The sequence below is a fragment of the Podarcis melisellensis genome (genome assembly GCF_964234715.1).
Source record: "Podarcis melisellensis genome assembly, chromosome: 4".
Classification (NCBI taxonomy): domain Eukaryota; kingdom Metazoa; phylum Chordata; class Lepidosauria; order Squamata; family Lacertidae; genus Podarcis; species Podarcis melisellensis.
The window spans coordinates 44,492,296-44,518,792 of record NC_138531.1 but is presented as its reverse complement, the minus strand read 5'-3'; the positions used below and the strand labels follow the sequence as shown (position 1 = coordinate 44,518,792).

General features: G+C 40.3%; 1 protein-coding gene across 1 annotated transcript; it reads left to right on the top strand.

Moving 5' to 3' along the window:
- Positions 1 to 341: 341 nt before the first annotated feature.
- Positions 342 to 26,441, top strand: TAB3 (TGF-beta activated kinase 1 (MAP3K7) binding protein 3). Its single transcript, XM_081908988.1, has 7 exons — positions 342 to 641; positions 8,384 to 8,577; positions 11,987 to 13,439; positions 17,084 to 17,244; positions 18,446 to 18,539; positions 20,318 to 20,401; positions 22,303 to 26,441. The coding sequence occupies exons 2-7, from the start codon at positions 8,476 to 8,478 to the stop codon at positions 22,449 to 22,451; spliced, it is 2,043 nt and encodes a 680-aa protein (XP_081765114.1). The 5' UTR covers positions 342 to 641; positions 8,384 to 8,475; the 3' UTR covers positions 22,452 to 26,441.
- Positions 26,442 to 26,497: the final 56 nt, after the last annotated feature.

Here is a 26,497-nt window from a genome sequence, read left to right as displayed (position 1 = left end):
AAACCCAGGCTCCTTTTCTACCTCCTGGGTGGGTAGAATAGACCAGAATTAACTCAAAGAGCGAGGGAGCGACGTTGTCTGTTTTAACCAAGCCGTCCCCAAAATTCCCACCACTCCTGCCCCGCACATGGAGGATTCCTGGAAGTTCAATGTGGGACCGGAAGTGAAGTCTGTTCGGAAGCAGCAGCGGCGACTGGGCCTCCCCCCCCCAACATCTCTGTCAAGAGGAGGAGGAGGAGCTGCCGCTGGCCGGGCTTGGTCCCGCCCCTCCCTTCCCTTTCAGCCAGTCGGGCCTTTGCTCGAGAATCCCCAGTCGAATTCTTCTGCCTGGCAGTGGGCGGGCGGGGCGGGCGAGGTCCCGGAAACGCTTCACGGCCCTGTCTAGTGCGCTGACCCGCCCCTTCCCACACGCTCCCCCCCCGCCCCCCGCTCGGTCTGCACTCTGCCGGTACCACCCGGAGACGCCCCCCTCGCCTCACGCAGACGGAAAGGGGGGGGGGAGAATTGCCCCACTCCACACACACACAAACACACCCCGGAAGCGAAGGGGGGCTTGGCCTCCTCTGCTGCCCCCAACGCCCAGGGGCCGGATGGGAGGGGAGCGCGAGATGGTGCTGCTGGAACCGGCCCCCCCGCGAGCGGTGAGAGGGGTGGGGGAGGGCCGGGGTGTGTGTGTGTGAGAGAGAGAGAGGTGTGGAGGGATTGTTGGCAAAACATGGCAAGGCGGGTGGGGGGGTCAGGCTGGTTGTATGTCCAGTAAGCAGGCAGGAAGGGGTCAAAGTGGTGACTTGAGGGGCAATGCTTGGGGTGGGGGCTCAAATGCCTTGAAAAGTGCGACCCCCCACTCCAAAAACAAAAGGCTGCAACAGTGGATGGGCTTCTGGGGTGGATTAAAACCTTGTATGGGTTGGGGGGGTATACCCAGTGTGTCCTGGCACCTGCTTAAAAATATATAGTAAATGAAAGGCAGAGCATAAACTTTATTCCCCTGTTCTTTATCCGTTTTCATCTTACAAATTTAGCAGTAGTGGTGTTCATGAAGTTGGTAAGCAATTTATAGATGAACTGGGGACTGAAGAAAGGAGGTGTATTCTGGGTGATGGGGAACCTGTTTTTGAGGCCTGTTAATTGAGGACCAATGTTAAGGGGTCAGGTGTCCATCCCCTTGTGTGCACACAACAGGCACACTTTTGGTCCTGTATTGCTTGGTTTTGAATGATTAAATCACAGACAGGGTGAAACTTTAATAGGGTGTGATGGGTGTGAGTCTTTTCTCTTACACCTACATGCTCAGGAAAACTTTTTGTCTGTTTTGGAGGCTGCTTTCAGGTTGCTTGGATATGCCACACCTTGCATGTATTTGTATAGCAGGGATATGAGCAGTGCTACAATTATTACTTTGTTACTGTTGCAAGTAATTGCATTTGTAATAGCTTCTTCTGCTGCCTGGTTTTTTTGGGTTTTTTTGGCATGTCTCCCCAGCAGGGTGACTGCAGTATGATGCTGCTGCTTTGGTTTTGGCAGCTTTGAAGATAGACAGTCTTGAATGGTAGCAAGGCCTTGGCAGTGTACTGAAACTTATTCTTGCTAAATATTTTTATATCTTGTTTGGTGTAGGCAAATTTTAGAGTGTATATGTTCAAAAGATTGAGTAAGACCATTCAGGTGTTAATTTTTTTCTGTGGGTTTTTTATGCCATACTTGTGCTAGTCTGGGCCAAGAGCTACTTGTGTGTACTGCATTCATATATAATTAAGAAGCCAGGGTTGCCTTGCTTCAGGAGAACTGATCTTCACTACAAGCCGAAAAAGCTATGAAATGTCAGGGGATTGTTGTAGATGGGAAACTGTGTCGCCTGTTTGGCTTTTTTATTTTGTTTCTCTTCTGGGTAAGCCAACCATACAAATAAGGCAACAAAACAACCAGCCTTCCTGCCCATATGTACCTCTGGTAGTTATTTGTGGCACAAAGGAAATGGAGTAGAGAGAATCAGTGTTTGTAATGTTTTCATGCCTAAGTAACCCAAAGAAAATGCTTATAAGCCTCTGGTTGTGATAAAGGGATTTTCCATTGTGGTGAGGCAGTGAAATAATGCTCCAAATGTAAAAGTAAAATTATGATGATACAACTTTTAAAAAATATGAGGCAGGTGGAAGGCGATGTGAGTTGTAATACTTGTTGCCTGTAATGTGAGTGTGTTACGTTGTAGGTGACTGTGGAACTTGCACAGCCATGTTTTTTTGTTGCACTGTTGCAGTTGCTACATTTGGTACATTAGCTAGGATAAAAACTGCATTTCCCTAGTGATATTGTACTCAGTGGTAGATACATGTGATTTCCTTACAACAGAAGCACTACCTGGATTACAGAGACCTTCAACCCCTACGATTAGATCTATTCTTATAAAATTATAAACTCTAGTATAGGGGTTTCCAAGCTGTAGTCTGTGAACCACCAGTGGTCCGCAGGCTTCATTTAAGTCATCCATAGAATATCTGTAAAAATACAAATAAAAATCACACATTACCTAGCATAGTACTTGTCAATTGTTACAGCAGGCAGAAAAACCATTAGGTTGTTTGACAGATTTTAATAAATGTTCAAGTAGTCCATGGGGACAAAGGTCTGGAGGCAAGCACAGTAGTGAACAATAAAAAATTATTCTAATTATGTATTATTCCATCCCAAGTGCTTATGTATATTGTTTCTACCAGTGTAGAGGCAAGAGAAAGCATGGATATAACTTTATAAATATATGTATAATGTAATACCAAATCTAGAATTTGGTACATTTAGGAAGCATACTTTGAGATGGAGATAAGTACTGATAATCATATTGGAAGTGTAGTAAAAATTGCAGTTTAACTTTTGTGTTTTGATAGATGTAGGATGCCATCTGTGCCACTTTGATGTGTGAATTGAAGTGCAAGCAAGATACTCTTGGGACATTCAAAAGGTGACAATAAAGAATAAAATGAATCCTTTAAAAAACTGAATAATCTTTAAACTAAGGTTTCTCCACATGAACCATTATATCTTTAGCCCTATGTCTTGTGAGACCTTTTTCACTTTTAGTGAAGAATTTCTGCCAAGCAGAGCAGTATAACAAACTTTGTGGCCAGCTGCTCCCAAGCATTGTAAACTGGGGTTTTTCTAGGTTATCTTCTAATTCCCTGTCAGTCAGTGAAAAGTATTACCTTCTGTAATCTTCACATATTCCGTTTCATAGGAACACAATAATACATCTTGAGTCTATTAATTTCAAAATAAAAGAGCTAGATAAATTAAAAACAAAATATATCAGCTGCCGTTTACAATGAAATAGATATGCAATGATGAGTATAAACTAGAAACAACTGTTTTAAGGCATTGTCTCTCTATCTTTTAGTAAGTTCTAGAGTGCTAGCCAGAGATGTAAAATTTCTGGAAGTCTTTAAATTGTGTAAAAGCAGAAATAATGGGAATTGAAACTTCTGTAATACTTATTGTACTATTTGGAATATTTATCAATTTTAAAACTTCAAGTGTCTTAGTTTTGTACAAGCAAAATTGCAAATTGGATATAAGGTAAAGTTAAAGGGACCCCTGACCATTAGGTCCAGTCGTGGCTGACTCTGGGGTTGCCGTGCTCATCTCGCTTTATTGGTTGAGGGAGCCGGCGTACATGTGGCCAACATGACTAAGCAGCTTCTCTCAAACCAGAGCAGCACACAGAAATGCTGTTTACATTCCCACCGGAGTGGTACCTATTTATCTACTTGCACTTTGACGTGCTTTTGAACTGCCAGGTTGGCAGGAGCAGGGACCGAGCAATGGGAGCTCACCCCATCGCGGGGATTCGAACCACTGACCTTCTAATCGGCAAGTCCTAGGCTCTGTGGTTTAACCCACATCCCCCCCCACATCCCCCTGGATGAACTTACCCAGTTGTAATGCACTTTCTTCTGGGGTTCTCACTCGAACATGCAGATGGTGTTTTTTTAAAGGCTTTGGTACCCACAATAGGTCTTTTGCAGTTTTTGTCCTACCATCTTCTAACTGTTTTATTTTCCAGCAAGGCAGAGCAATAAGGTGCATGTTTCCCCAGTCTGTAAGAGGATGTCCATTGAGGGGTAAGATGAGAAAGTTGGCCACAAGGAAGGGGCCAGGTCAAAAGAAAGCAGAATCAAGTTACTTGCTTCTAGTCTACTAGCACCTCAAAATCAGGCTAGAAGTCGCCAGAAGAAGGCAAGTAGCAATTCACACATATTGAAAGCCTTGTATAATCCTCTCATGAAGATGCCACATCCTCTAAATGCAGAAGTGCATTTAGAATTTCAGTGTTATAGATGTCATAATTATCATTATTTAATGCTGCAGATTGCCTTACATTTGAAAAGTTTATTTTCTACCCTGCCTTTCTTCCGTCATGGAGTAGAGTTGTCTCCATTATATCCACAATTACTAGCTAACATCTTACCCCAAATCCTGCTTTAGCCCTACTATCTTTGTGCATAGACTTGGACTCCACTCTGCACCACAAAGAACGTGTAGGCTTCTTACTGACTGCAGCACGATTAGCGATAGCTTAACAATGGGAAAACCAGACTGAAATACCCCTGAATATATGCAAAAATAATAGCTGGGATCTATCCACCAGACGCAGATGAGCAATTAAAGTTATAACAGAAAGAGACACCTTCCAAGAAATGTGGACCCTTTTCTTTAACTATGTTAATGACCCAAATCAAGACCTTGTTGTACCAACTGATCAGTCGTCTTAGTGGAGATGGTATGTTCAGTAATATGTTTGAACATTGAATGTGTAAGCTTATGTCTAAAGCCAATGGATAGAAGAAACACCATTAGCTGTACACCTGGATGAGTGTTTAATGGTTCTTGTACTTGTATTTGTTAAAAAACCAATAATAATTGTGTGTTGTTGGTTTTTTTAAAAAAAGACTGTAAATTGGATTCTCAACTTTAGACCCCATGTAGCTTTTAAGCTAACCAGGTAACCATGGCCACATCTGAACCTATTTGTATGTGACTGAAGTAGTATAAAAACAGTAATTTATTATTGGTTGGGCAGTTAGTAACCGGATGTTAGATTTCCCCTCCCCTTTCTAATTCTCCAGTAGTGGAGAGAGGTGGTGGGGTCATCTTTGTAAGAACCTGGGCAATGCATATAGAGATGCTGTTGTGTGAAGGATGGATGTGATGTAGCAGGGAACAGCTCTGGAGATGCTGGAAAAAGGGAATATATGGTTTGTTGTAGGAAATCTGCCACTAACTCTATACAGCCTGCAAAACTGTTCTATGATTTCTTGCTTGTGAAAGCAATCTACATCCTGACTTTAGATCCCGTTTGACCATTTGTTGTAGAGCAGTAGGACTGAACATGGAACTGGAATTTTAAGCTGGCTGTGCAGCAGCCTCTTCATGGGGCTGTCTTTGCATGCTAGCTGTCAAACTACAGTATATGGTGCACCTCTTACTATAAGTGAGGCAGCACTTGGCCTGGAAAAGCTAAAGCAATACAACTCTTTTATTTTCACATTGCAGAATAGTATCTGGAGTCACATTAGTGAAGTATCACGGGGAACATGACAGTGGTAGTTTGAATGAGTGCCACAAGTTGTATCTACACCGTTGCCTGCTTTTAGTGATTTTTTGGGATTGCTGTGATCATGGCTTCTGAGGACCAACTCGCACAGTTATACTTTACCACTTACATTGTAGGATTGGGATCACTTCTAACAGTAATCAGGTGTACAGTCTTTTCTGAACCCATGTTCTGCACTATTCCGGAACAGAATCCAGCATTCATAAATAAGTAGAAAAGCAAACAATGGATAATTTCTTCATTATCCTCTTATTTTAAAATCTATCTTTGTGCATTTGTGTGCCTCTGTTTCTTATTTGTAGTTACAGTCATACCTTGGAAGTCAAACGGAATCCGTTCCAGAAGTCCGTTTGACTTCCAAAATGTTTGGAAACCAAAGTGTGGCTTCTGATTGGCTGCAGGAAGCTCATGCAGCCAATCGGAAGTACCATCAGACGTTTGACTTCAAAAAATAGTTTGCAAACCGGAACAGTCATTTCCAGGTTTGTGGTGTTCGGGAGCCAAAACGTTCAAGAATAAGCTGTTTGAAAACCAAGGTACGACTGTATTTAGTCTATGCATTTCTTGTACAATTCTGGTGTTGGGAAGCAGAAATATTTGTGAAGATTCTCTAGTAACAAAATACTAATTGTAGTCTTGCCTGAAAAATTCAGTACTGTACTTGAAATAAATGTTACATTAGACTGCTAAGTATTTCTTCCGGATTTTGCAAAAAAGTATCTTTTGAGTGCATGTTTGGGAGACAAAGTATGTGAATGAGAGACGGAAATGGAGCATATTATTGTTTGTTGGACAGGGGTGGAGAAAACAGTTCTAACTTGTTTCACTTTCAAATCTGGGATCTTCTGTCTGGATCCTTGAACTGCATAAGTGTAACACTTCACCACTTCAGCAAATGCTGAAACGGGAGTTTGAATTAGGTCAAATCCTTAAACTGTAATCTCCTACCACTCATGTTTAGGAATATGTAGCCAATGATAGTAACATCTACTGAAGCCGCTTCATGCTTGGTTCCTCTCAAATGTATTGATCTGTATTTGAATGTTAGTGGCAATGCTGACAGCATGAGTGTATGGCCAGCCAAATTTCATTCCAGTGAGATTTTTACATTTATAAAGATTATCTCTCTAGACTGTCAGATGTAAATGTTGCAGTATACCTTCTTCCCTAACTGATGTGGAAGGACTGAACTATGCATTATGCTATACAATGCAGTGATCTTTATGTTACGGTCCAGTTCGGGAGCCAGAACTGGAGTGCTAACATATTAAATAGCATTGCTGTGTGTTCCAAGGTGATCAGGCCTGAGACACATCCTGGGATCTCTCTGTGCAATGGGATGCCAAGACAAACACCTACAGCCTGGGATCTTACTTTGCCAGTGAATATATGGACACACAAGCAGACCAATAATGAAATTCCTACTTGACCAAGTTTTCCACAGCTAGTGCATCCTCTCCCTCATGGAGAAATGGGGACTAGAAATTGGATGGAAGGAGTTATCCTACCTAAGCAGACTAGCCCTCATCCACACCAATACCAAGGATGGGGTAATACTCACACAAAGAATCCTGGCTAGGGACCCTTGTAACAAATGAAAATAGGGAAAGGGTGAGGCATGAAAGAAGGAAATGCTGCAGACACATTACTTCTTTGAGGGTTCGCTGTGTGGGCTTCTTGGAATTGGCACTGAGAGAGAACTGTCTTTATACAGGTACAAAATGGAGAACAAAGCCCTATCTCTCGGGATCCAGAATGCCATAAGTCTGCAGAAACAACATTATCCATTGCCAAAATCCAGGTCTTCACACACATGGGAACATCCATTATGTAGGCCTAGATTCTCTGCATATTAAAGTAGCAAAGTCCAGATTACTTGCATCACAGTTGCAGCTTGATTTTCACACCTCATATCCACTAGTCCCAGCCGCCTTTTTTGCTTCCAACCTTTGAAAGGGAAGAACCATTCACATTCCCCACCCCGGCAAATGTATCAATTCTGCTTATGTGGTCACTAATCAGTTACTAAGGTTCCTTATCTTCAAGGTTGGATTGCTTCTGCAAAGCTTCATTTACTGTACTTAGTTTCTCATCTATCTGGGTTACATACATGTACTTAACTTTAAAATGAAAGGATAGGACAGAATTAAGTTTTATGTAATATTATATGTAATATATTACATATGTAATATGTAATATTATATATACTATAGAATGAATACAGTATATCATAAGCATAAATACTTCAAACATTTACTTAGCAGGTTACCAAATACACAAGGTACATTTAGCAATGTTTTCAGATACATGGGTCACCCACCTCTGCTTGGCATTAATTTGGGAAAATCCAAGTAACTATTCATGTTAGTTTTGAAGTGTATGTTCAGAGTGTGATTTGCTATGTAGTTCCTCTTCTATTTTGAACTGAAGAGAGATCTAAAGGTGAGGATGGTAGAGATGTACTGGTCCCAAGCTCTCTTGCTAGAAGAAGCATAATTAAGAAAGTTACTGTTGGGAGGGACAAGCTTGCTCATGTCTCATTTATTTGAAGATTCCTGCCCCAAGTCTAGGAAAAGAAAGTTGTTTTCAAGTACAGTCCTATAGAGTATATGTTGTAATTACTCTTCACTGTGGCATTGAGTGATGAAAGTCATGGCCTTATGAAATAATAATCTGAGACTTTGATATTCATATGTCCATCAGATATGTATATGTTTTTGTGTGATTGTCTAAATCATGTTAAATTATTTCTTCATTTTACTGTATTTGTATTTATAGAAGATGCCAAAAGCATCAGAAGAGCATAGCCACTGGGAAGCCGCCTGTTGACTGCTATTTTCTTAGAGTCTTGAGACTAACATCAGTCTGACATGGCACAGAGCAGCCAGCAACTCGACATGCAAGTACTCCATGACCTCCGGCAACATTTCCCTGAGATCCCAGAGAGTGTGGTGTCACAGTGCATGCTCCAGGTAAGAGATAAAACAGTGGTTTCTCTTTGAAAAGAATTCATTGTAATATGCTAGTAAGATCCTCACACAATTTCATCCTCTTTGTTTCTAAAAGATAAAGGCTTTTTTTGCCACAAGGGGTTGAGGGTGAAAACTTAATTCCAAGCTAGGTCTTCAGGCTTCCCATAGCATACTTCATTATATGTTAACACAAAGGTTTTGAACTTTTTTGAGTCCGTGGCTCCCTTGACCAACTACATTCTTTCTGTGGCTCCCCTGTAGGGAAATGCGCTTTGAGTCTCAGGAGCTTATTTATGTTGCCCCTTGCCTGCTGAGCTGTCAGCCCCTCACCCCTTTGGGACACCTCTCCTCAGGAATCCTCACCTGCCTGCTTGCTTGCTTACTCACTCCAAGGCCACCTCAGCTCCTGGCAACCAGCACCTCCTGCCCTGCCCTTGTGGCAGAATTCATCTAGAGAACTTGTAGCCAGGGCCGGTGCAAGAAACCGCTGTGCAAGCCTTTGGAGGCAGAGACTTGAGAGGGCACCAGAGGAGGGGACGGAGGTCAAGGGTGCCATGGCACACTGGTTGAAAACCACTGTTAACATATCTTTCACTAATAAAATAGATTCTACTTGTACCACTTTAATTTAGTTAAAAATCCAATTGCATCTAATTAGCACAGGTACAGGTTGTGTCCTGTTGAGATCAGCGAGATTAAAACAATGGTTAAGCTCTTAAATGCTATCTATCTATGCATTTTTATTTTCCTCTAGTCATCCACAGGGCATTTTGTGTTCTAATTGAAACAATTGTATTTTATTATCAATATATTATTTTACGTAGAACACAAAATGCCCACGGGGGAAGCAGAAAGAAATAAAATGTGTGGGCAATAAATATAGGCATGTAATCTGCAATCTGGAGGAATGAAAGATGAGCATGCCTGGGTCCTTTTAAAATCATCCTCATTCCAATATGATACCGGCCTGTTGGTAGTTCTTGTGCTGTTTAGCTGTGATAAGATTTTAAACCAAGTATTTCTACATAAAATAGTGTTGTGCAAATATCACTAAACGATTTGCATTGGAGACTTTCAATGACTTGCAGAGGAAAGGGGAAATGTTTAAAGCAAATAAGGGATTTCCTCCCTGTAGTGTAAGTTCCTAAGGTGGAATTCTCTCACAGTAAGATACCTGTTATGTTTTCGTTTTGTTTGTGTGTGTGTGTGTGTGTGTGTGTGTGTGTGTGTGTTTTGGGTAATATTGCCCTGAACACATTTAAGTGATTTCATATGGGAACAATGCCAGAATAAGAAAGGTGTGTGCTTTTGATGCCAAGACAGTAAGAAAAGGTTCTGTAGGTAGGCAAGAGCCAGGAATGGCCTGAAGAAACAATGAATGCACTGGTTTGAGGCCTCAGTAGAAAGATTGAGGCTGCTTAGCTACACATTTCCAAATACTTATTTTGATTTTTCTACCCTTCAGTAAGGAGGAAAATTTTGTTTGACACAGAGTATTATGATTTAAGCTTGGAATGTTGGCATATCTGGGGAATTCTTTACCAGACCTTTCCACGGATTCTCCCTTTTCCCTCTCCCTCAATGAAGTGTTCAGGAAACCAGTCTGGTAATGGCAGAAACTGTGTAGGCCTGATCTCTGACAGTATTGCAAATTAACATTTTCTGGAAAAAGCAAAATAAAAAATTATAATGGTTCATGATAAAATTATAAGACGTTTGCTATAGTCTTGCACATGGAAACGGGAACAAAAGCATAGGAATAAAACAATATTGAAGAAAAAACACTCTTCTAAAGTAAAGACACATGCACAACAGGCGGCTTGGAGGAGGCATTTCACTGGAGGCTGCATTGGCAGATTCCTTGAAACCCAAGCACAGCAGAGTGTAGATCTCAGTATTCTGCACTTAGCAAACTTCAGTGTGTTCAATCCTGTTGATCACAATTTGAAAAGAATGTCAATAAATGTAAGAGGTTTCATTAGATATAAACAAAGAGGAGATTTTAAAGCTTACATTATTAGGAATCATTTAATATATCCCTCCAAATGTTTTTTGACCAGTGTAGTTATTGCTTTTAGAAATGTTAAGAGATGCTTGAACGTTGTATGTCTTCCACCTGCTCCTGTTTCCTCACTTTCAAGCTACAAATAAGGACAACATTTAACCTTTCCCATCAGTTATGAAAAGAGAGAGAGAATAAATGTTGTAAACAGTGGGAAGCTTGTTCGGGAAAGCAGGTTTGGATAGGCAATATTTTCACTTAAACTCTTATTTCTAATGTTCCCACAATGCAGCCCTTTTATTGACATGTTTGTATATATTTTTAATGAAACAATGCGTGCTGAAGAAACGTGTGACGATTTTGTTTCTTGGCTATGATTGGCAGGTGTAATCTTAGAAGAAACTGGAGCTGGGTTGAAATTATGGTGGTGGGGGAGAAAAGAAAATGGATCTTAAAATTTGGGGAGGGAAAGAGGTAAGCTTCCCCAAAATGTTGGGGTGGAGGTTGGCTTACCTTTGTGGTGAATAAGACATTCTTCCCCTTTCCTGTACTTGTAAAAAAAGCCTCAGCAGGGTTCAGTAGTAGCCTACCACTTGTGTTTCTTAAGAAGTGCTGAATCTTGCTGCTGCTATAAGCAAGCATGAGGCTTTTTAAAAAGTGCTGGAAAAGGGAAGGGCTTTAGCCAACTTATAAAATTAACTAAGGTATGTCATCCCTCTTAAAATTTGAGAAATTTGCTTCCCCCTCCCCTGCACTTTTGCAGGGGGTAGATAGCCTCGTGAAAGTGCCTGAGAGGCTATTTAGCCCTGAATTAGGAGAAGCAGTCTTCCATCTCCCACCAGGAGGAGAAACTCTTCTGAGATAGTGGCTACTGCCTATGTTTTCACCCCTCTTCAGTTCAAGCACTGCTTTCCTTTGTGGGCCAGAGGCAAAAATTCAGTAGTGTGACAGATAATAATAACTCTTATTTTTGTACAGTAGACTACATTCCAGCCATGCTTTTTTAACTACACACTCAACTCTCTATCCAGGCAAATGAGACGTTGAAGTATCCAACAAGGCAAATTACTTGAGGAGGGAGTGTCTGGTGGGAAGAGTGGCCTGAGGAGAGTCCTGAGGGTCAGATGGAGAGGCCCAGAGGGCTCCATTTGATCCCAGGACCTGGATGTAAAGTGTACCTTTTTAAAAACCCTTGTTTATATACAAATGCTGCAGCTTTAATTGAGTACAAATAGAGGATCATTCAGCTAATGCTCCTTAATTTAGGTGAGAGTCTTAACTGAAATACGATGCTCAAACTAGGCTTTATAGGTAAGCTGACATGTATGCATATGGAACTACATTATAGCTTGTCAGACTCATTTATTTAATTTTAAACCCTTCCCTTTTTCTATTTCTTATTACTAGAACAACAACAACCTTGATGCTTGTTGTCGAGCTCTTGCACAGGAGAGTAACAAATACCTATACATGGAGTACCACCCAGATGACACTCGTTTGAACAGGAATCGCCATCTGCATATTAACCTCGGCATCCATCCTCACACCAGCTATCACGGAGGGGATGGAGCTCAACTTAATGGTGGTCGTACACTGGTACATAGTTCAAGTGATGGACATATTGATCCACAACACACAGCAGGTAAACAACTGATATGCTTAGTTCAAGAACCACACTCTGCTCCAGCTGTTGTGGCAGCTTCTCCCAACTACAATCCATTTTTTATGAATGACCAGAATAGAAACGCAGCTACTCCTCCTTTGCAACCACCTCAGCAACCTTCTTCCATACAACCTGGAATGAATACATCTGCTATGCAAGGCCCGCCTCCTCCTGCGTATATGCACATACCTCGGTATAGCACAAATCCTATAACTGTTACAGTGTCGCAGAACCTCCCATCTGGACAGACTGTACCCAGAGCTTTACAAATTCTTCCTCCAATTCCAAGCAATCCTTATGGGAATCCTGGATCTCTCTATATTAGGCAGACATCTCAAAGTTCTTCAGGACGACAGACTCCTACTCAAAGTGCACAGTGGCATTCATCGCCACAAGGCCCAGTGCCCCATTATAGTCCACATCCACTGCCTGTTTATCCGCACCAACAAAACTATCAGCCTTCTCAGTATTCTCCAAAACAGCCCCAGATTCCTCAGTCGCCTTTTCAGTCGCCACCTGCTTCTCAGTGTCCTTCTCCTTTTGGCTCTCCTCAGCATCAAGTTCAGCCTAGCCCGTTGGGCCATCAAAGTTCCCATGTGTTTATGCCTCCTAGTCCTTCAACTGTGCTACCCCATTCATATCAACAAACACCCCAAACATATCAGAAACCAAGTGGACACTCAGTATCTTATCTTCCATATGGTGGACCTAGCTTATCCAAAAGCTCCATGAACAAGATAGAAATTACCGTTGAGCCACCACAAAGACCTGGGACTACAATGAATAGGAGCCCTTCACCTATAAGTAACCCACCTTCCCAACGGAATCAGCACCCACTGTACGCACCTGCTACTCCTCCTTCAAGTTCTCCTTCCAGAAGTATGTCAGGTCAGCCCAAACCTCCTTATAGTGTTAATCCTTTATATATAACATATACACAGCCAGCTGGACCTACGGGTGTGCTTACTCAGTCACCTCGGGTCATGGTATCTCAGCCAAATCCAGCAGTTTTTAAAATCACCGTAGGCAGAGCACCAGCTGAGAACCTTTTAAATTTAGTGGACCAAGAAGAGCATTCTGCAGCACCAGAACCAATTCAGCCTATTTCAGTTGTACCAGGATCTGGATGTGAAAGAGGAAGCCATAAGTATCAGAGGAGCTCCAGTTCTGGGTCCGATGACTATGCTTATACTCAAGGTAAACTTATTGAATTGCATGTTGCAGTAATTATCGGAAAAAATTATTTGCACTGTGGTACATCCTCCGTGCTTTGGTTTCTAAACTACTAACAGTCTTTCAAATTCTTAAGGCATTGCGGAATGCCATGGTTATTTTATCGGGATTCATTAATGGCAAATATATATCATCTTGTTTCGTAAGAGAGAATGGCAAATATATATCATATTGTTTCATATACTTTGGAAGTTCATTGTCTCTGCAGCAGCAAAGGAGGTGTCAGGATGTAACTTAAGGGCTACTTTGCCACTGTTGCAGTATATTGCATTGATACAATGTGGTTCAGAAGAAACAGTTCCTGATGCCATATAATGCATAACCTAATTAGCACAGAAATGGTCTGGGGGTAGGAATGGCTATGCTTAATTCAATTGACTGAATACCACCCTAGAGTAACGTCTGCCAATATAGAGCTAACACAGTCTTGCATATCTTAGTGTACTAGACTTACTGTGCAAGGTTAGCATTTACAGAGCAAGTAGTGGTCATAATGTGCAATAACATCATATGCTGTTGAGGCATTGTCACCGCAAACTCCTGTGTAATGTCAAAACTGATTGAAGTTTTTGGATTGAAGATGGGTTTATCTGCAGTTCAATAATTTTTGAAGTGTGTTATTGAAGCCTTTTTTTAAAAAATTCATGCTTTAGCAAAAAAGGCATAGTTGATGTGGAGAGGAGAACGTGCATTATTGTGGAGTACTTTTGAAACCTATTTAAGCTTCCAATTGTATGATGAGCTACTTTTCCAAGGTTGCATAGGAATGCTGACAATAATGTTTGTTACCTAGAAAAGAGAAAGGAGACAAATGGATCTGGGCCCTTGATAAATTTGGTTTGGGGTGGCTATAGCTCTGTAATTGGGGAGCAGCTCAGTGGTAGAAAACCTGACTTGCATGTGGAATGTCCCTGATTCAATTCCCTGACAACTCCGGTTAAAAGTATCAGATACCAGCTGATGTGATCTGTGACCTGCTAGTCAGAGTAGGCAATATTTTATTATTTATTTTCAACATCTATAAACTGCCCTAAAAACAAATAGGGTGATTCACTAACTTAAAAAAGAAGAAGTTAAAAATCAGAAATAATAAAAATGATGATACAATCTGATTCGGCATGATAGAGCAGAAAATAAAACGGTAAAAACCAAAGCAAACTTTGCACCAACAGATTTAAAAGGACTATAAAGATAAAAAGGCATTTATCTAGCACTGAAAATAGTAAAGAAGGTGCTAGGCGAACCTTTTTGGGGAGGGCATTGCATAGCTAGTATGCCATATCACTCCTGGAGATGACAACCAGAGAAGGGCCTCTGAAGATGACCTCAGGGTCTGGGTAAATAACATGGGAAGAGGCAATCTTTCAGATACTGGACCTATCTTCAATATTGGGCTAGATGTACACTTAGTTTTGGGAGCATTATTGTTTCTGGTGATCTAAACATGTTTTTTAAAAAAAACAAAATATGGCAGAGTTTATATAGTTGTTCAGTTTTATCCTACTTCTCAGATCTCCACTTTAGAGACCTAAGATAGCATAACACCAACAGATTTCTGTCTGATCTCCTAAAGCATTCCTGCTTAGCAGGTTGACAACTCTAGCGTAGATGGACCTGTTGGCAGAGCTCAGTATGAATCAAAATTTGTATATAATTTATAACAAGGAAGAAGAGCTAGCTTTGATGTATTGTTTTCAGCTGTGGAATAGTCTAAAACCATGGCACTGGCTAACATGACACTGGTTAGAGCCAAGCTAAGTTACTTTTGTTGAGGTCACTGAAATCTACAGGACTTAAATCATAACTAATACTGTATCTTTCGTCCCGTAGGACGCTCTGTCCCACAGGACGCACCTAGTTTTTTGGGGGGGAAATAAAAGAATTTTCCCCCTTATTTCCCCCCTAAACCAGGTCGGGGAAACCGAACCAGGTCGAGGAACAGCGGGATGGCGGCGCTGCGCCTCCTTGCTGTCCCCCGAGCTTGTGGGGCTGGCCGATGTCTGTCCGGTGCGCAGGGTGCGCCGTGTGGCAGGCTGCTATCCACAGCATGGGGAGCCCTGCGGGGAACTCCCGCAGGGCTCCAACACGCTGCGGATGTCTGCCCGGCGCGAGGGGTGCTCTGCTTCAGGGCGCCTCTCGCGCCGGGCGGCAGGCTGCTATCCGCAGCGTGGGGAGTATGCAGTATGCAGAATGACGAGGATGTATCAAGAGAAAGTAATGAGTAACAATGTCCTAAATAACTGAGCTGCAAAACCGAACACTGGAATGTAATATCACAGTTCATACTGTCCTCATTCCTTTTGTGAATGAACCATTGGCCTTGCTACAGATGTCTAATTGTGACATTTAGCAGAGAAATAATGCAACCATGGATTCAACTCAATTTACAGGACCTCTTCTAAATGTCTTTATAATGTGGAGGGAGGCTTTGTAGATCTATATTCGGATGGTGGAAAATCTTGCGGACTCATATTTTAAGTAACACAAGCTGCAGAATATTTCAGAGGAACAGAGGATGGTCAAGAATAGCTGTGCTGAAGGGCTCCCATGTTGTGACTCTGTTTGTGCTTCAGTTTCTCCCACTACCACTACAATGCAGTTGGCAGCAAGTGGAAGAAACTGCTTTCCTGCTGTCTGCCACATCTGAGCTGCCAGGGAGTTGGGTGCTGTTCAATTGGCAGGCAGCCCAAGACCTCAAATTCTCCCTAAAGACAGACGGTGTGAGTACTTTGAACAGTTAGGAAGAGCAACCCTGCATTTCCAGCACACTACAAAAAGAGTCATCGGTTTCTTCAACACAGCAGATTGCATTTCTGGAAGCCATGTGGAAAGAGCAAGACAGGAGGGTCTTCAGAAATGTATAGACCCTCTGCTTGTAGAGTTCTTTTCTCTCATCCCACCCACACTCTAAAGCAAATGCCTTTACTTTGCAATCTCTCTTGATTTCCCCCCCACTAAGGACAAAAATGGAGAGTTGGGAATTACTACTCTACAATGAATTTTTTAAAAGTCAGTAAAGGAGGGTCAGCCTCTTTATATGAAGATTCTGTTAACTAATTTGTATGTCCTAATCTAGTCACAGGCTCCTGCAGTTGATTAGAGCACTGATTTTGTAATCTTTTAGGTTAAAACTGCTTTTCCAAAGAGTAAAAGCAGCTTTTAAGAAAAGATTGCATTTGCTATAGTAATATGTTCCATTGTATCAAGTGAACTTGATCGCAAGCAGTGGAGATCATCTTGTAGCCCAGTGTCTTATACCTTTTGATTTTTAGGATTTAGTCTTGTCAGTACACTGTTACAATTAGATTGCCATTTCATCCTGCACAGGTGCCTTTTATTTTTGAGCGGACAAAGAACAAAAAAAAGAAGCAGTGGCCAGAAATGGTAATATCCAAGTTACTGTCTAAAATAATTATTTTGATGATGGAAGAACTTTACGTCTACGAGTATAGTTCCATTAGCATGAAACATCTCTACACTGATGTTTGGCTGCATGTTTATAGTCACTTTCTGCTCTTAAAAGCTCACTTATTTATACTATTCCAATTGCAAGTTGGGTTTCTCAGTCTTGTGTATTTGCACTGACTTTGTTCTCTATACCACACTAGCCTTGTTGTTACACCAACGTGCAAGGATGGAGAGGCTAGCAAAGGAACTGAAGTTTGAAAATGAGGAGCTTGAAAAGCTCAAAGCTGAAGTGAATGGCATGGAACACGATCTTATGCAAAGGCGTCTGAGAAGAGTAAGCTGCACAACCTCAATCCCAACAGTAAGTAAGAAGCTTTGAAAATATTAAAGTCATTCCCTCCTAATGACAGGGTTTGTCACTGTCATGCCATATATATATTATGTATCATTCATATTCTGCCAGATAAGGTTCAGTAACCAGTCCACTTCAGCAGCTGGATATCAGCATATTCTGGTAGCTGGTCCATGCTTTTTCCCAGACCAGAAAGAGCATGGTAGTGTTTTCTTTGGTATTAGCTGTAGATTTTCCCCTAACAGCTTGCATGTTAGCAACGTAGTGGTCTCATCAGCTGGGAATAACAACTTTGTGACCCTGGTAGAAGCACTGTCATACTTGAAGGAAGGGAGAGGTGAAAGGAATAGGGCACGTGACTGATTTTAAATACGCTGCAGTCTGTAATAAATACGCTGCAGTCTATAATAAACTTTTCTTGAGATAATGTCATTCAACATCCAAATGTTTTATGTGAATTTCTAAATTGGTGGTTCTTTCCCTTCTGACAAGGAAACTTAATCTGACTATGATATTCTAAAACAGGTGTGGGGAACCTTTGACCTTTAAGATGTTGCTGAATTACAGCTCCCAACAGTTCCAGCAAGCATGGCCAGTGACCAGGGATGGTGGGAATTATAGTTTAGAAACATCTGGAGGACTAACCCCACACTTGTCCTAAAATCTATATTTTGCGGAGATTCACAGGTACAGGGTGAATTAATTCTTTGCCTGTATCATTCAATAATTTTACCAAGTTTTATTTATCATGAAACAAAACCACACATAAGTGCATCTAAGCTACTTGTTTAACTGTCTTGGTTTATTCGCAAGATACATTTGGAGTCATACTACTGTGATGGTGCTGAAACTCCTGTTACTGATCAATACAGAAATTATTAATTTTAGTAATTTTAAATCAATATAATTTAAATTGGAAATTTATGTCCTGATTTCAGTTCCCAAGCTGATAAATTGGCAAATAATGTTTTGCCTGGAAAAAAAGTCCGTGCTAATTTAGTACTAGACCAGTGGAAACGTACTGGTTCTCACTTTTGAAATGTTCTGGTCAAGGGATCCCACAAACCTTTTACACTGCACAGTTCCATCTGCATAAAAATAAGGAGAGGAAGAACAGCTAAATTAATATTTCACTCTACTTATGTATGTGCATGGCTTAACAAAAATGGTTATGCTGACTTCTGTTTCTATTTTTGGTTCTGCTTTCTAGCCTGAGGAGATGACCAGATTGAGAAGCAAGAACAGGCAGCTCCAGATAAACGTTGACTGTACACAGAAAGAAATAGATCTCCTTCAGTCTAGAGGTATATATTTTAAAATACTTACAAAAATATGTGTTTGTTTTGAGCTGTATATTTGAATGTTATTGTTGCTGGCATCTGCCTGTCACAGGAGACAGTAGAGAAATGTGCCTTCAGGGGTAAAGTCAGGGGAGAGTTACAGCGCCTGCTGTGGTTGTAGAGACTGATGCAGTTGTCCCATGTATGATGTTCCCTCCCAACTCTGGCATTGCATTTTCCCAGCAGGATTAGGAGTTTGGAGGCTGGAACTCTCCTGGCAGCCTGGTCTAATTCCTCATAGTACAGGTTCTTGGCCTGTATGTCAGAGCACATGGTGGAAGCGTAAATGCTCAAGGTGTTAACTGGACCAGTGGTGATTGAGAGGCAGCAGGAAAGCAAGCATTCTGAGCCCTCGGTTAGTGGTTCTATTGCAAACAGAAGGCAGTGCCTCACTGCAAAGCCTATGTCGTTAATATAAGGTTCTTCTGGATGCCCTCCTTGCCAGAAAAAGGGTGTAAGTCTTTTATTGGAGGTTGCCATTCAAAGCAAGTCTGGTCTCCTGCAAAGTGGCAACGTCACTGTTGAGTGTTTTCAGCTCAGGGTCAATGATTTCCATCTTCTGCGAGTCATTGACCTGCAGCAAGTCGGTGGACAAGGCAGGACACATGGTCCTGATGTTCCGGCTTGCTAAGCACAAGAAGGGTTGTTTCTTTTCTTTCTTGCCTGGTGCCGTAGTTCAGTCTGCTTGTCAAGTGATACTCTGAGCTCCAGTACCCACTGAAGGAGTCGGTCAGTGGCAGGTCAGCACTTTATTGACCAGGGGCAGCTCAGCTTTAAGGGTGAGTAGTAGCTGACTGGTGAGACATGATGATCTCTCCTGCCGACAAAGGCAACCCCTAGTGCTTGTACCTTAGACCATGGTGTTTTTTGCAGCATTTGCATCACCAAAGTGATCTCTCCAGGGCACAAGCCTGGGTAGTGTATATGGAGGTCCTGGGCTGCCCAGATGACCCGCCCCCTGTGTCTTTGCCAATGAGGCCCAAAGGAAAGCAAAACAATACAATACACAAATGAATGTGACTCATGCACATTACTGACATGCACATTACTGACATGTTTTGACTGTTCTATATCTAGTGCAAAGTGATATAAACCTGCAGTTGTTTTCTCTTTGCCAGTTATTTATGCTGTTGGATGCTGGGTAATTCAGTTTTGTTAAACGTTGTGGTTTTTAAATTTTTTTTTTGTTCCTTTTAATAAGGAGTATACTGTAATTTGAAAAGGGCACTTGCAAAAGCTGATTCTGACAGTGTTCCAGGGAATTGCACTTTTAATTACAAAACAGACACAGCCTTTTCACCCTGAAAACACAGTCTCCTCAAAGAGCAAGGCATTGTTTACTTACTGATTGATTTTAAAAACTTATCCTTTGCTAACTCACCATAAGGTCCCAAGGCAGGTTACAGCAGGGTAAGAATACAATATTAAAATCCGTTAAAATAACTTAGAATCTGAAGAATAGGGTGGGTCCTAAAATTATTAATATCAGGTGCCAAAGGCCAGTGTAAAGAGGTGCATTTTCAGCATACAGTGAAAGCTGCCAGATGAAGGTGCCAGATGCACTGGTGTGAGGAGGAAATTCCACAGACTTCCATGACAGGAAAGTCAAGACAAAAACCTGAAGGAGACAGTGTAGGCTGTCAACATCTCTCACATTGAAAACATGCATGTGAACTAAGGCTAGTCACTTTTGTTACTATTTGTTCCATGGGGAGCATAATTTTTCTGTTTTTCTGTTTTAGGGAACTTTGACCCAAAAGCCATGACTAACTTTTATGATCATATAGAGCCTGGTCCTGTTGTGCCACCAAAGCCATTTAAAAAAGGTGAGTCGCTAATAAAATGTTCAATATTTAGTTTCTAGTAGATCGCTGCTGAAGAATTTTTATGCTGAGTATTAGTATTTCAGTGTGTTGTATCTAATAATAGATTTGTTGAGACTGTTGTCTTGTGAAACATATTTTGCCATTCATTATTATATGCTGTACAAGTGGTGTATGGAAAAACCACTTAGCCTGATGTATTGTGAATACAGAAATAGTTAGAACAGTATAAACGACCATTTCATGACACATTTAGATTATGTTTATGCATGAAGTAGGGTATTGTGAAAAGTAGCAGACAATCAGCTTTGTATTTTATGTTCACCTTTTTTTAAAAGATAGCTCTTTCTTGATTAAGATGATTTTGCGCTTTCAGCTTTATGTACCATTATTTTCCCAGCTTGTACAAATTATGTTATTTAAGTGCAGCACCTTCTCCTAACTGGTTTCTTCTTTTGCTCAGCAGTTCCCCACTCTCTATCTGTCCCTGTTACCTCTGCTGCAATTTTGTCTGCTTAGGAGAAAAAACAACAACTCTGCAACTACAGAAGTGTTACTGTCTTTCTTCCCTACCCTGCCCTTCTAACATTTGAGTGTGATCTGCCTCCTGTATCTCCACTGGGAAAGCCCCTCTTGTAGCAGGGACAAATTCAGGGCTGAAAACAGTGAGAACTGGCAGTGTGAAAGCCCAAGTGGCCAGTTCTGATGAACGTGTGATCAAATAATGAATCAATTAATCTTCCTGTCTCTTTTCTTTCCTCTCCCCTGCTTTTCATGTTCATTATAGTTGGACACATCTTACAGAAATTTCTGTTCACCTAAACCCTTATCATCATGTCACCGTGGCTCTATTGGACAACCTACAGTCATTTGGGAAAACTAACACAGCTTAAAAATAAATCTGTGAAATGTGATTGCCATAAGTCAGCCCTATGGATATTTTCAGAAGAATAGAGGGTGCACATTATATAACCTAAAGTACTTGGTGCCAAGTGCTAAAATAATACACAAAAGAATGTTTGTGGCTTTCTGCCAAGTATTAGCTACAGTAATTTGATAGTGCTTTGATAGTGTAGCATGAATGTTTAAACACTGATGTTGCATCATTTAACCTTTTATGGAAGACACAGGACATACGTACTACATACTTCTCCCTACATTCATTTTGCTATCACCCTAAAAAATGCTTGCTAATGTAAGGGTAGTAAGCCGTTTGTGAGGAATTGAGAGCATGAAAGAGAGGCAACATTAAAGCCTCTCTTGATATCTAGTGGCAAAATTTGAACAGCATGGAAAACATAGGACATTTGAGTAAGCAAATTATCCTTGGCTTAACTTTGTGGTTTTGCGCCAAATCTTACTGTGACAAATTCATTCTGGTGTAAATAGATTCGTCTCACACATGACTGAAACAATAAGGTATGAAGTAGGTATGAAAGTAATGCAGTATAGGGATTTGTAGATGCTATAGAATAATTAATGATATAATGAAGTTATGGCAGTGGTAATGCTCTGTATCATGCTGAACATCTAGGGGACCAGAGTAATGTTTGGTATACATTCAGAAGCTGCCCTGGTCCACCTCCTCCTTGCAAAGAAGAGCAAGAAGTAAATGCTAGTGTTTAATGTTAGCCCACACCTTAGTAGTGATATCTTCCAGACTGGGCTCCCATACTATGCTCTGACATAGCCTCATAATGCTGGGATGTAGACTATGTCTAAGAAACACTTTATAACTGAAATATTTTGTGTGTTTTGGCCTCCCCTGGGAACAACGGTAAAATCAGAGGTGGATAACAATGTGGTTCCAAAATGTTAAAAATTCAGTAGTCTTATTATATTATCATGCATGGCTTTGGTATGTTTTAAAACTGAAGAGTTTAAAAGAAAAATTTTCTCTGTAGATCATCAGAGAAGTTCCAAACAAGCTCCACGATCACAGCCAAGAGACGAAGACTTTGAAGGAGCTCCGTGGAATTGTAAGAGCTGTACTTTTTTAAACCACCCAGCAATGAATCGCTGTGAGCAATGTGAAATGCCTCGGTATGCCTGAATCTATAAAGGTCTGCTTTGGATTAAAAACAGGCTCTTGAGGACACAGCCATAGGAGACGAATATATGAGACACCTTTCAGTCATCTGCCAGGCGTTTGCCAGCCAATTATTTCAAATTATAAGGGAGAGATCCCCCTTCCATTCATGCTGCACTAAATATTAGTTTGGGGAAAATACTCTTATCCCACTGCGTTGAGCAAGACTGAAAGGATACCCAAAATGGATTCCCTCTGTGAAGAATGTATAAGGAATCAGATGATTGCTGCTGTTCTAGCCCCTATAATTACATTTGCTGGGTAGTAGCCCTTACATATATATATATATTTTTATAAGCATAGAACTATTACTTTGTGGTGTGAAGTGTTACAGGTATCCAGACAAACTGTGAAGAACCAGATCTGATAATCTGGCCACAGCCGTTTGGAAAACAAAGACTCCCTATGTTTCCAGATTGTAAACTACTGAAAAAGAAGGAAGGTGTTTTTCTTTTTTGGGGGGGGGGAGGTGGGGGTGGGCAAAAAAAGTAAAAAATGAGGATATTTGTAAATGCTGCTTTTTTCAGGGTAATTTAATTCTACACAAATGCTGTTTTGAAATTGTGGATCATGGTGAGGAGGGAGACGTACTGTATGAGCCTTATTTATAGAGTACAATCAGAGGTGATTTTACAATCCCTTTTGCTTGTACAGCACTCACCAAGTCATGTTAACACTGGTAATTAAGTAATTATATCATATTACAGAGGAAAAAAATAGTGCTGCATGCTTTTATTAGGCCATTGTGTTTTAAAGCTAAAAGTAAATTATGCTTTTATAAACGACGTTCCCTTAAAACTGTGCTTGATGACAGTAGAGTGGACGTATGCCAAATGCAGAACTATTCCAAATTCTTTTTGGAAGACTTGAGCTCAGCCATTGTTATGTATGAGAAGTGTTTGCACCCTTTTCCTTAGGCCTTTTCAGCTTCCAATTATGTGAAGAATTCATTATGTTTACAGCACAGAAGGTACTTTGTGCCCCCATTCTGATTTAGCTGAAAAACAGTAATCAATATTAGCTCTTCAATAAAGGTTTATTTGCACACTGTCAATAAACCAGTCTGTATTAATTAGTAAGAGCAGCAGATCTTTAAATGCATTTTTTTAATAAAAAAAAATTGGGCAGTTAATAGGCATAAACAAAACAAAACAGAGTGGAATTGTACTGGTACTTTTATGCATCTGATTATTATAAAGAGGATGTTTGATTTGTTTGAGTGCTAGGTTGCTGAAATAAAGCACTCTTTTGTGAAGGTTTCTTGGTTTTGAAGTTGAGTCATTCTATAATAAAACTGTTCAAGAACAGTCAGACTGTTTTTTCCTCACTGATAAAGCACTGGAACAATGTGTGTAATTTCTTGCACTCTTCAATTATATTACTCCAAATACTTGCACCTTGTGCAAGCAAGTTTCACATCTTGCCCATGTAATAAGATGTAGAGGTTGTCCATGCAAAGTGGAATTTATCTGGTATGTAAAATCTTATTGATTTATATCAAACAGCAAAGGAACACAGTGAAATGAAAGGAACCAGTGTTGAGATTTCTTTTCTAAAGTCATGATTTTGACACTTACAAATATGACTGCTGAACGTCCTGATGAAATTTTAAGAATTCTGCTGCTCTAATTAAGAATTCAGTTATGGAATTGTTTTGTTTTTAGGAAATGGAAAAACAAAGAGATAAGAAGCATTGGGTTTTTCAGTTAAATTGCATCATCTGTTTGTAACACTTGCCATGATTTCATATTGATCCTCTTGCCTTCTTTGAACATAAGCTCCCGTTTGGCACTATTAGGTGCTGCCATTGGTGAGGAAACTGAAGTCATTTGAGTTATGAGTAGAGAGCATGTTTGAAAGGTATGTGCCACTTTTTTCACACCTGTGTGACTTTAATGGTTTTTGGTTGGGGAGTGCTGACCTATCACTTCTGGGTGCAATCCACTATAAGTGCATGCTTTCTGAAGTCAGTCAGTGTAAGTCCTACAGGGTCTTTGCTGTAAGCATACAGCTCTGTGCTTTTAGGCTTTCCCTGTTTCATTTTTTTTGGTAGGGAATGCTCTACTGCACGTATTATTTCTATATTGTGTGAACAGTATTTTCTGACTAATGGGAGATAACAGGGAAGATACATATATAAATTGCAGTACTGCATGGTGGATCTGTGACCGTGTTGTTATGGAGACCTATTTCCTTTTACTCATAGTTTTACTTGTGGAGTAGAAGGTGAGAACATAGTTTGTTGTGGGGGAGATGGTAGCTAGTGGTCATGTTGATTCTTAGGAGAAAACGTTAAACTAATCAGTTACACTCGTTGATTCTGCAAAAAAAAAATCAAACAAAAGCAAAACTAGTGTACATGCTGCAAAAAAGCTGCTGCAAAACTGTTGTAAATATCCACACTGTAAAACTGATGATGGTAATAAAACTAATTTTCATCTGGAAGTTATATACGAGCATTAGGTATCAATTTCCACTTGGAATTCACTTGTGAATAGGTGACACCAACCAAAGTGGGTTTAGGTTGTGCCAGAATAAATGTTGATTGCATAAAACCTTTGGTTAATGTGTGAAAGACCCCATGATACTAAATGCAGTGCAATGTATACAACTTCGAATGTGCACATCTGTGTGTGATGGGCATTTGAGGTCATCATGAATATTTAAAATGCACTACTTCTTAGTAACAGCTGGTCTTTTCCTTGCCCATAGAACTTGGGTCAGTACAGGGAGTACCCTTATTGGATGCTAGTTATTCAAGAATGTCCAGTTTCTCAAGTAAATGTCTGTTTATAAATGCCTGTTTTATATTTAACTGCTGGTAAAATGATTTCCCTTTCCATATAAAATATAAAAGCTCCTCCAAGTTTTAGTCAATAGAATAGCTTGTGGAAAACATTGGAATATACTATAGCATACAAAAATTAAATCCTGTACTTGGATATATGATATTGCTATCAAGCTAGCTTGTGTAGGAAAGGAGGGGCTAAGAAAGCAACGAGAAAATGTTTTGTGAAATAGATCAACTTGAGAAGTGTGTTTGTGTGTCTGTGGTATGTGTGTTTTCCCCCGTTATGGCAGATGTGTGAAGCAAGTATATTTTTTAAAGAGCTGGTCTCAGTCATACTACTAAGTCAATGTTATTTCAGTTGTGTTATGCTCCATTTATGTACTGTTCCTTCACTTCCCCACCCCTTTGATTATAAATCTCTTTAAAATTTCTTGGATTTAGTCTTTTTGAAGACAATTTTTTTTTTAATTTTAAAGAGATGATGAAAAGTTTAAACATGCTGATGGCTAATGGTATTGTGATCTTGGCTTGATAAACTTTTAACACAAGAAGCCTGAAACATGTAATTTGAAATACAAAATTTTACAGTGTAGTTATTGAAGTATCCAGCCGGACTCTCAATTCCTCTGTCACCTGCTCAGGTGCTATGAGTCTACAGAGAGCTGAAAATGTGCGCGGAAATAAATGCATATTATAGCCAATGCTGCCTCTGTGTGCTATCTGTCTTTCCAAATAATTGTTCGAAGTTGATATGTATTTGAGCTATTGACATCTTGTTTCTGTTATTACTGAGAGGTCTTCTTGTTTTTGAAACGACCAAAGGCCAAGAGTCAAGCAATATTCTAATTCTCAAGACCTTTGAACAAACTTTTGAATTGTGTTATCTGTGACAAAGCCAATGTATCTGATCTATACTTTTTGCCCTGTTGAAGTCCTGTTAATTTTTTTCACTATAAAACAAAACCACGATCTTTTGAAATCCTGTAAATAGGGTGTTCCTTACATTCTAGATTTATGTATGCTGTGAATGGAAACAATTACTGCAAGATGAAATGTGTAAAGGCATTAAGAGGCTATGCATGCATGGGACCTCGGAATGACATATACTGGGAGCTGCAGTTTCCTAAAATAAAATAAAAAATCAATAAACTAAGAAAATGTAACATCCTGCATTTGTTTCCATATGTAGTAAGAAACCTTTTAAAATACTTCTTGCTGT

What these genes read in the sequence shown, in the direction of transcription:
- TAB3 (XM_081908988.1), top strand. Translation starts at nt 8,476, where the DNA reads ATGGCACAGAGCAGCCAGCAACTCGACATGCAAGTACTCCATGACCTC. An exon ending in AGATCTCCTTCAGTCTAGAG is followed by an intron (nt 18,540 to 20,317) that starts GTATATATTTTA and finishes TTTCTGTTTTAG; the next exon opens with GGAACTTTGACCCAAAAGCC. An exon ending in ACCAAAGCCATTTAAAAAAG is followed by an intron (nt 20,402 to 22,302) that starts GTGAGTCGCTAA and finishes TTTTCTCTGTAG; the next exon opens with ATCATCAGAGAAGTTCCAAA.